The sequence below is a fragment of the Drosophila serrata genome, unplaced genomic scaffold (assembly GCF_035046125.1).
Source record: "Drosophila serrata isolate PLE 108 unplaced genomic scaffold, ASM3504612v1 contig_228, whole genome shotgun sequence".
Taxonomy (NCBI): domain Eukaryota; kingdom Metazoa; phylum Arthropoda; class Insecta; order Diptera; family Drosophilidae; genus Drosophila; species Drosophila serrata.
In genome coordinates this window covers 214,253-224,214 of record NW_028257126.1, presented here as the reverse complement: position 1 = coordinate 224,214, position 9,962 = coordinate 214,253, and the positions used below count along the sequence as shown (strand labels likewise).

General features: G+C 42.7%; 4 protein-coding genes across 4 annotated transcripts; 3 read left to right on the top strand and 1 right to left on the bottom strand.

The window, feature by feature from the left end:
* The first annotated feature begins 3,022 nt into the window (after positions 1 to 3,022).
* On the top strand, positions 3,023 to 4,124 carry LOC110188107 (uncharacterized). The gene is made up of 2 exons (XM_020957679.2): positions 3,023 to 3,055; positions 3,129 to 4,124. The coding sequence occupies exons 1-2, from the start codon at positions 3,023 to 3,025 to the stop codon at positions 4,122 to 4,124; spliced, it is 1,029 nt and encodes a 342-aa protein (XP_020813338.2).
* Positions 4,125 to 5,034: 910 nt separating this feature from the next.
* LOC110187976 (uncharacterized) lies at positions 5,035 to 5,764 on the top strand. The gene is made up of 4 exons (XM_020957497.2): positions 5,035 to 5,094; positions 5,162 to 5,317; positions 5,377 to 5,550; positions 5,609 to 5,764. The coding sequence occupies exons 1-4, from the start codon at positions 5,035 to 5,037 to the stop codon at positions 5,762 to 5,764; spliced, it is 546 nt and encodes a 181-aa protein (XP_020813156.2).
* A 386-nt stretch (positions 5,765 to 6,150) lies between these two features.
* LOC110187978 (uncharacterized) lies at positions 6,151 to 6,638 on the top strand. Its single transcript, XM_086829886.1, has one exon. It carries the CDS (start codon positions 6,290 to 6,292, stop codon positions 6,614 to 6,616), a length of 327 nt encoding a protein of 108 aa, XP_086686012.1. The 5' UTR covers positions 6,151 to 6,289; the 3' UTR covers positions 6,617 to 6,638.
* A 691-nt stretch (positions 6,639 to 7,329) lies between these two features.
* Positions 7,330 to 8,051, bottom strand: LOC110187979 (uncharacterized). The gene has a single exon (XM_086829884.1). The coding sequence runs from the start codon at positions 7,780 to 7,782 to the stop codon at positions 7,435 to 7,437; it is 348 nt and encodes a 115-aa protein (XP_086686010.1). The 5' UTR covers positions 7,783 to 8,051; the 3' UTR covers positions 7,330 to 7,434.
* Positions 8,052 to 9,962: the final 1,911 nt, after the last annotated feature.

Genomic DNA, 9,962 nt, shown 5'->3' with positions numbered 1-9,962 from the left:
GGTTGAATTTCTACTCTTTTTGCACGTTTTTGTCTTGCAACGTGCAAATGGAAAAAGAGTTGCAAATTTGTGCTGCTGCTGGTGTTGCTGCTGCTACTGCCACTGCTGATGTTGCTGATGTTCTGCGCAACACATGCGCCATTATGCAATTGATTTTTCTTCGCCTTTTTTTTTGCCGAGTTTCCTACCTCTGTTGCATTGTTTGCCGGCTGGTGCTTAAAGCCTCACCTCGCCTCGCCTCGCCCAGCCTTTCTTTCTTTACTTTCCTTACTTTCCGTATTTCATTTTTTGTTTTCGGCCGTTAGCTGTTGTGCCAAAGGTCATTCAACCTGGCTGCTACTAATTTGCCGCTGCCCTGGCAGGTGCGCCTAATTAAGCAGATCCCCCAGCAGGCTGCAACTAAAGCCCGAAAGTCGGCAACAAAGCGGCGAAGGCGTTGAAAGGCCAACTTGGTACATGGCCAGGTGTCTAAAGTGACGCTTTGTATGGGGGCTGGGGATGTGGGGTATATAAACTGAAAAAAAGCACGCTCTACACTGCACGTGCTCTATCTTCTCGGAGGTTGCATGCAACTTGCCGGGGCTCATAACCCTGAATGCACGAACTGCACTGAATGCAAACAGGCTGCAAAGACAGACAACTCACAGACGCACCCACACTCCACACGGGGAAGAATCTCTCCCCCAGTTACCCAGCCACTCATAGAATCCTCCCCACCACCACCACCACCAGACACTCATCCTTCTCGAGACTTGACTGCAGCAGATTGCGTATACGCAGCATTGGCCACTTGCATTATGAAGCATCTCCTGCTCTCGTGTCGGATGCGCGATAAGCCACCGCATCTGCATTCGCATCTGTGCGTCTCCATCTGTGACAGCGGCCCGTGCTCTATGTGCACTGAGAGTTACCAGTGCTTAGCTTTTAATGCAAAATTAAATAAAGGAAAAGGATGAGACTCGAGCTACGGATGAAACAAAGCTGACTTATTAGGAACTACCTATTCACAAATATATTAAAAATGTAGTAACTCTTTCAACTCTCTTATTCCCTGAGTGTAACGCCCCCGCCGGCCAACGCTGCATGGTTGCATTCATGGCGAATGTCAAGTGTTGGCAGTTGGCTTGCCAAGATGTTTTGTTTGACGCCGGAGCCACGCCAGCAACATTTGCTGTGTCAAGTGGCAGTCAAGTGCATTTAACAGGGCGCGTCTTTGATTGACGTTAGCCCGCGTTCGGAATTACGGTCGAAATGGCGGCCAAGGAGCTGCGGGGGAGGGGACTGCGCACGCAGGACGAAGGCAATTGCCAAGGAATTGTGCTGCAGGCGCAACCAGCAGAAGCCAGCAGTCTGCGTGCAATTGTCAAACGGAAATGCCAGAAACAAAGCCGCTGACATCTCTTAGCAAAGCATCAAAAGCATCGCAATAAAGGCCTCCTTTAATGCGCTCGAAAGCCAAACATTTCTGGTGCGTGTCAATCGCTTAATCCGGTCGAATAGCTGTTGCAATGACTCGAAATAAATCAAATTAACCGGTTTATTGAATATTTATAAGCTCGTCTGCTTAGCTTAATTATGTGCGAAACGGCAAAGAAAGATAAAGCTGTGGACTATAGTTACCACACGGCCGCAGATTAAATGCAGTTTCTCTTCTCCCTAAATGCTAAATACAGCCTATTGCCATTCAATCAAAACAGCATTAAATCACCCACATAATTCAAACAATGGAAATATATCAACACTTATATGAGCATTAGTGCTTGGCAAAACATTGGGCGATCGAGGAACCGCACCCAAAAATAGACTCGATTGGGTTTATGCGATTTTTATAGTTCGCCAGTTAGGCAAGTCATTTGCAAACTCTGTGCAATCCATCAACAGGGCTTTATACATACATATGTATCTATGCAGATCCAAGTCAAGATCCGACTTTTACTTTTCACCGCGCTTCAACATAACTCGCTTCGCAGAAAGCCAAAACAGATGATGCGAAGCAAATTAAATTATATTAAACTTGGCCCAGGCCGAGGCGAGCCGAACTGAAGTGGCCAAAAGCGGAAAGGCCAAAAACATTTTCACGGCCCTAGACACTACAAAAAATATTTTCAAAATTATTATAATGAATACTATTAACGTTATTATTTATTTATACACAAATACCAAAACTAACTACAACAGTTGGAAGAAGAACTTTTATCAACATCTTGTAGCTTTTAAAAAGTTTTTAATATTTGGACAGATATTCAGACATTTTAGGGTAATTTTAATTCAATATAAAATAAATTAATGAAATAGATTTTTCTTGCTTTATCTTTTGGTATATTTCAATGGAATAATAATCATATTATTATGATTTTTTATTCCTTTTGTTCAATTATATTAAACAAAAATCAAGTTTTTTATGACGGTAAAATCGTAAAATGCCATTGATTTCCCTTGAAATGAATCAGTTGATTTGTAAACAATAAATATCCAAAGAAACCTTTCTGAAATGTATGTGTAAAATTATCCAATATGACCAATTTTCTCGTTACTTCACTATTACTTAAAAAAAAAATACTATGAATAATGGGCAATCATGTGGTTTTTTTAACTACTTTGAATACGCTTTTTTCCAAGTGCGTGGAGAAATGCAGGCAGACAATGAAGAGCAGGCTGCGCTGCAAGAGCTGGCACTTTAATTATGACAAAATTTGCGTGAGTGATAGTCAAATGGTGCCGCAAGCGGCCAACGAGCTCTCGAGTGCCAGAGCGGAAAAACATAAACAAATAAACGACGCTGCAGAGACACAATAAATGGGGAAAAGAAATTATGAAATGTTCAAAATGTTACAACAAATCAAAGTCCGTCTCAGTCCCAGCATCAGCCAGCAGCAGTGGCAAGTTAAGTTATTTGAGATTTGAAACCAGTTTTGGAGTGATCTTCTTCGCGGGTTGCCTTCGCGAGTTTGTGCCCTGCCGGAGCTCATTTAGCTGCCAGCCGGCGACGAGCCCACAACGCACCGAGTGACCAATAAACAAGATGCCTTCCCCGCACTGGCTGCTGCTCTCGATGGTGAGCTAGCAAAGGACCTCCTTCCGGGACTTAGCTAACCCAAGGATATTCGGATATTTTATTTACCCCACAGTTGGCCCTCGTCGGAGCCCAAGAATACCATTACCACCGACCGCAGACACCCTTTGGTCCCGGAAGCACCCAGCATCAGCCCCAACAGACCACCAAGTTTACGGTCCACACTCTTGGACGCACCTATGGCCTGGAGGCCCAGCGAGCCCCCACCGTCTACGAGGATCACCAGACCCAGTATGTCCAGCTGCTGCAGCAGCGTCAGGTGGCGCAGCCTCAGGCTCTGTACCAGGCTCCTCCCCAGCAGCAGGCATATCCCTACCCAGCTGCCGTTCCTCAGCAGCAACAGCAGCAGCTGCACACCTCCAGTTACCAGAATCCCCTGCTGGTGAGCGCCAACTACCAGGCCCCCAGCTACTCCCAGGCTCCTCCAGCTCCGGCTCAGCCCTTGAGCTACTACCAGCCGCAGCAGACACAGACTCCCAGTTATTACGGTCCACCCCCGGTGGCTGCACAGCCTCCTGCTCAGTACGGGCCGCCTCAGTCGCCGCCCCAGAAACTGTTCTTCGGCAATCCCTATCCCTATGCCCCGGTGACCACCGGCTCGGGCCAGCAGGTCCTGGATGCGGGACACGGTTCTGGCGTGGCACCCAACCCAGTGCAGGTTCAGCTGATCGCAGCCACGGGCTCAGCTCCGCCAGCCCTACGTGTGGGTGACCAGGTGGGACAGGCGCAGAGCGCACAGATTGACGGGTATGACTACAAGCAGACCTCTCCAGGAGACACCAGGGACTACCAGCGCTTTGTGACCAACTGCCCGGGCGGCGGAAACTGTGAGCGAAGGGAACTAAGCCCCGGCCAGGTGGACGAGGGCCACAAGCAGGTGGTGCAACTGGCCAGGGCCAGCACTCAGCCCCGAGTGGAGGGCTGTTTCAAGTCCCCGGTAATCTATGTCCCTGCAGGAGCAGCGGTCAATGCTCAGAACCAGCTGCGGCCCAAGAATCGCCGCCTCACTGAACGCCAGGAGCAGATCATCACCAGATATCCCCACAACTAAGCCCCAACCCTCTCTCCTACCACTCACCGAATTTCACATCGAATTTATTAGTCTTTACCCTTAGTTGCCAATACTCGTTGATTGTTGTAAATAAATCGATCGAAGTTTAAATTTTAAGCCACAAAAGCCATAAGAGTCGGGTGAATAATTACTGGGGGAACCCCAAAAGTAGGCATAGAGGTGGCTCCGAAATGAATGGAAATGCGATTCAGCAGAAATGTTTGTTGGCCAATCTGTTGGACGTTGCCTAATCGGCTCGCTTCGATGTTTTATTACCCGGGATTGCGTATTGGCCATCGCATGCTAATTAGCCAGAGTCGCATGCACGGCGAGAAATTAATGGGGCCAAACTAAACATACATTTATGCGGCTATGCTAATGGGGTGAAACATGTGACAGACAAATTTGGTTGGCTTGAATGAAAATAGGCCCATAAATGAGTCGTAAGTGGTGGTTAATTTTATTTATTTCGTCGACATTTTAGCTCATCTCTGGAGTAAACATAAAATAAATAAAGTTTTAGGTATATAGTAGACTGAAATTTATTATAAAATCAATAAATATAAAATAAAAGACAGTGATATCTTGGCATTGGAATAAAAATATAATTGGAAACAGAGGCTGAGCAGAGACGACACACAAATAAGACCTGCTTTAAATATTATTTTCCCATTTCACGCTACACAGTAATAGCTTTTTAAATACTCTTAATGAAAATATTTTTTAATAGTCTTAGTTTAATAATTTTAAAATGCAAATAATATTTGCTAAATGAGGCATGGCTTGTGATATTCGAAGCCGAATTCGGTTTCATATCAATGAGTATAAAATTCGATTCCAGTTAATAGATTTTCATTACAATTTGGTTTGAAAATTTCAACAGTTTGCTTTGATTTACTGAAGAATACCGATGTTTTCCAGGGGAACTATATTATTTTTTCTGGTTATATTTATCTTCGATATATCCCAGGTAAGAAGTATTGCAAATCATACAATTTTAAGCAGCTAATTCAGCACATATTTCCTACCGGAAAAAGATCAGCTCGAAGTTTGAGTTCACCAATATTAAATGCAGCTCCAAGGACAAGAACTTTGTCGAATTCGAGTATTGTTACATAAAATCCGTGAATCGCAGCTACAAGTATATATCAATGAAGACTCGCTTGCGCAGTTTGCCCATTAATGAGGCAACGGTATGTGGCTGAAAAATTACAAATTAAACGAATTTTTATAGGTTTCGATCTTTTTTTAGGCAAGACTTCAGATCCTGCGAAGGTTTCGCTCCTTTATGCCCATAACCATGAATGTCACTGTCGAAATTTGCAAATTTATGACCGACAAGATGAGTATATTTAATCCGATGCTTGAGCTCTTCAATGATGCCACCAAAAAATACACCAACTTGAACCACACCTGTCCGTATGATGTGGGTTGAAATCAATTAATTTAAAGAAAGCCCTCATTATTAAATTAATATTTTTCAGCACGATATAGTGATAGATAAGCTACCCACTCACTATGTAAATCAACATTTTACCAATGTCCTGCCCCTGCCGCCAGGAGAGTACGCCTTCCATAGCATATGGCTCATCAAAGGCATCGAACGATACACTTTCATGATATATGGCACTATATCATAGTATAGTACACTTTGACGATTTAAAATATTATATTTCAGATCAGATGGGATGGTAACTTTTGTTTGGTGTTTGCTTTTTTAATAAATAAATGTACTTCTTGCTAAATCTTTAACTTAAACTCTATTCTTTCTTTTTGAAGAGTACCCCACATTTCTTTCAGTGTTCTTTGCAGTATTCAGCCAAAACAAAATTCCCATTAAAAAAATCAAGCTTGAAATAGTGGGAAATTAATTGATGTTTTCCCACAATGCCAAGGCATAGCATAACACACTCGATTCAGCAACTGGTTTCTCTCACTATGGTTTGCATATAACATAACACTTTATATCATTTCATAATCGGTTCTAAGGGAAAGATCAGCAAACCCACAGAAGACCGGCGAGTTAGTCAGTCAACGAAGCCCGAAGTGAAGAGACATACTAAGAACCATGAAGACGAGTTTGCTGCTGGCTTTTTTGGTAATCATAATCCATAAGCCATAACTAGTTCTAGACTGGTGACGTCAAATGCTTAACCCTCCGGCAGATGGTGGTGACATTGAACCTGGTGCTGGGCGAAGGTGATGATGGTTACCTCTATGGAGGACCCTCCGGTGAGCAGCTGCAGGAGATCTCCTCAGTGGACCGTCCCAGGAAGCACCGATTGAATCCCCGCGTATATCCCCAACCCCTGTCCCAGGTCTGTGGAGATGAGGATGCAGAGTCCCATGCAGCCTCTGTGGCCACCTATCATGCCAGTCGACCACAACCGCGTCGTATTTCCCACCACAAGGAAGTCATAGTGGATCCTTCGTTCTTCGAACCTTCAGCGGAAAGGATCGAGGAACTCCGGCGATTTGCTTTGGATCAGTAATAAATTTAGATGGTTTACAAAAGTGATTGTGTTTAATTTATCAAGCGAAAACTGAGTGGAATAGTTAAGAAACCTTCAGCTGAGACCTTCAAAAGGAATTGATTTAAATCCAATATAAAAGATATTATCTTAAATATAAATTGAACACAGATTAAGTAATTTCCCCCCAAATTGGCAATACTCCCTCGCAACGAATTCAAAGTGGCTTAAAACATGTTGATTTTGATTTACAGAATCAAGATTGTTTATTTATAAACTGACTCACACGGATTTCCTATTTGGTAGAGATAAATGTTTGTTTTTAATGTGTCAATATTGTTCTTTGGAACTGTGGAAACATCATGGCGATTACAGTTAATAAACTTAATTATGCAATTATCAATATTAAATTCTTGATTTGAGTATAAAAGTGAGATACTACTTGCATAAATTTAAGTTTGAATTGAATGAAGATTTAATTATGAAAACCACTTTACACTACAATTAGTTAATACAATTTTTAATTTGTTTTAAAAAATCCAATACTAAAATATTTACTTAAGAATAATTAAGTTTAGAAGACCAGAACCACCTCATCCCTGGTTTCATTGGCCGGAATTGCCCTGCTTTCGGCCATAAAGTGAATGTTAATGGCTTGAACAATTATATGGCATTAGATGGCTGAAACAGAAAGTTGCTCGAGCAGCATTCCAATCGAAATGACCAAAAGCCGATTGCAATTTACAATAAATAAATTATTTATTTGAAAGCTTAAATTAACAGAAAACAAAAACATAAACATAATCCGACGGCCCAAATAAGGCGCCATCAGACATCGCTCAGACATCGTAGTTGTATTTCTTGCTGTCACCGGGATTGAGGCTGTACAGGTCGTAGTCGAACTGGTCCCACTCCTGGTGATCGGGTCCCTTCGGTTGGGTGGAGCCCTTCTTCAGCTTGAGCAGGGTCTTCTTCTCGCGGACGACATCCACATGCGGCACCTGCTGGCGGATCCGCTTCTCCTGCTCCGTCAGGGGCTGTGGCGGCCGATACACCGGCGTGTTGGCCAGGAACTGAGACTCCTCCATACCAAGATCGGCCCCGGGACTCATCTGGGCGTCATAGAAGTTGGCAAAGTTCTGCAACTGCATCGACTCCGCTGGATGGTGATCGTAGTAGTCGGGCATGATCAGGTTGTAATTGCCAGTCAGTGCCAGAGGCTCCTGGGGCCGCGGGGCATAGGCGAAGCTGGAGAAGCTGGCGGCGGTTCCCAGATCCCTGGGACGACTGTAACGAGGTAGAGCCTCTGAAATACCCAGAAACACAGCCAGGCTGCAGCTGAGCAAGATCTGAAAGGAAGTAAAGGAAATTAATATTCATATTTTTGTTTACGAGGAGATATTTAAGCTTAAACTTAATATCAATCCAAAGGATTTTATTTCACAGAAAACTTACCATTTGCTTATTATGTTTTCCAGCCATTGGTATAATTGTTTTATTTAATTAACTTGAATTAAAATTAGCACTTTTTTTTGCTCTTCACACTTTGGTAGGTTTTTTAATGCGTTCTTGACTGACGTCCCCGTGAATGCGTTTAATTCGAGCTCTTAAACCAGTCTAATGTTCTGAGCCGTGCGATTTTGTATTTAAAGCAAAAGCCAGGCGAAAGCCGAAAGAATTTCATTTCGTTTGATTTGTTTTGTTTGTCAGCACTCCCCGGGTGCTCCATCCATCCCCCGGTTCTCCTCACCTTATTGGCATGCAAATCCGGTTTCAAAACTTGGATTTCCAACCGAGCGTCAAGCGGAGTCGAGATAACTCTGATTGTGATGCTGATTTGGATTCGAATTCGGTTTCGGTTTCGGACTCGGACTCTGAGATTCTGATTCGCGGAGTGAGTGACACACGTTGAGGCGAGGAACACAGGTCAGGAACACCTGAGGGATTCCGGAGATCGGGTTTGTGGCGTCAGGGACTGGAGACAAAAGAATTGCAAATCGATGCTGGACGTTGGACGCTGGGATGCTGGAACGCTGGATGCTGGACTATGAGGCGCTCGCGTTGACACACATTTGATGGGATGATTCATGGAATGTGCGCGGCAATTAATCCAAATTATACGTAATAAAAATATTAATTGCACTCGCTCTGTACCACTGAACTTGGGTGTTGTGCTCGTACGTATACGTAATTAAGTAGCCGCAGCGTGGTTCCGCGAATGGGAGGGAACGGGGCGGACATGTTAATCGACAATATACAAATTGGCACATCAATCACTGCTTTTTATTGGCCAGCAATGATCTGACATTTCAATTTTTGTCGCCCGACTGTCACTTTATGCACTGATAATCCTTTTGGGCAGTTCAATAACATCTCTCCTGATCCCGTCGGGAAAATCCCAGGCAGTGCCTGGGAACTCCATTCCCGCGATGATATCTTTATGTGATTCAAACAGGTAGCGACGTAAAGTCCGACTAAATAAAGCAAAAAAAAAATTAGAACACCCTTTAAAGTCTGAACTCTCTAAATGACAGTTTTTTTATGATCACTTAAGATAAGAGTCAGGGAAATCTAAGCCAGAATTAAATTGTTAGGGCAACTGTTCACTTTTGAGATACCAAGTACAAGTGATTGGAATATAAATATAATAACAGGGAGTACCTATCAATCAATCGCGAATTTCGTGATCTTTTTAGGGTACCCCATAAAATATGCATATAATTAATATGTTCTGAAATTGTATTAATTTAATAATTCGAATATATTAATCTCTTCTCTTCTCTTCTTCCTTAAACGTCAAATATATTCCACAAATAATTCCACAAGGAAACACAACTTCTAACAAGCTTATAAATTAATAATTGATTAATTGACTGAATAATAAATCGAAGCTCTACACAATATTTAATTGGACTTAAATTTGCGATTATAAGTCTAATTATATTTAAATAAATTAAATTGAATATAGCGTGGCATCAATTCACTTTTCTGTACGTTTAATAACTTTATCAAAAATAAACCAGTTTCTAACAAGTAACTAAATTAGTCTTATTTTGTTTACAGTTTAAGAAGGTTTCTTTATTTCATTGCCGATGACTACTACTGGGAAATTCTAAAAATTTTAACCGAAGACAAATCATTCTGCATTTTTTAGGCTAAACTTAGATGGTCAGTCGCTGGGGTTTAACCAGCTTCGCTCTGATTTACAGCCCTCGATGGGAAGTGTTGTTATTTCCCGCAGTTTGGAAATAAATTAGCATGTTCCAATACCATCGGATGTTGGGCTGTCAGGCGCACACGCCTGGAGTCAGAGTGGAGGAGAGGCCACCCCCGTCATCAAAACACCAGGCATAAATAAGTTTTAGTG

Bases quoted from the DNA above. Each gene is read 5' to 3' on its own strand.
- LOC110187976 (XM_020957497.2), top strand. From the start codon at position 5,035: ATGTTTTCCAGGGGAACTATATTATTTTTTCTGGTTATATTTATCTTC. The intron at 5,095-5,161 runs GTAAGAAGTATT...TACCGGAAAAAG, and splicing joins TTATCTTCGATATATCCCAG to ATCAGCTCGAAGTTTGAGTT. The intron at 5,551-5,608 runs GTGGGTTGAAAT...AATATTTTTCAG, and splicing joins ACCACACCTGTCCGTATGAT to CACGATATAGTGATAGATAA.
- LOC110188107 (XM_020957679.2), top strand. From the start codon at position 3,023: ATGCCTTCCCCGCACTGGCTGCTGCTCTCGATG. The intron at 3,056-3,128 runs GTGAGCTAGCAA...TTTACCCCACAG, and splicing joins ACTGGCTGCTGCTCTCGATG to TTGGCCCTCGTCGGAGCCCA.
- LOC110187978 (XM_086829886.1), top strand. From the start codon at position 6,290: ATGGTGGTGACATTGAACCTGGTGCTGGGCGAAGGTGATGATGGTTAC.
- LOC110187979 (XM_086829884.1), bottom strand. From the start codon at position 7,782: ATGCCCGACTACTACGATCACCATCCAGCGGAGTCGATGCAGTTGCAG.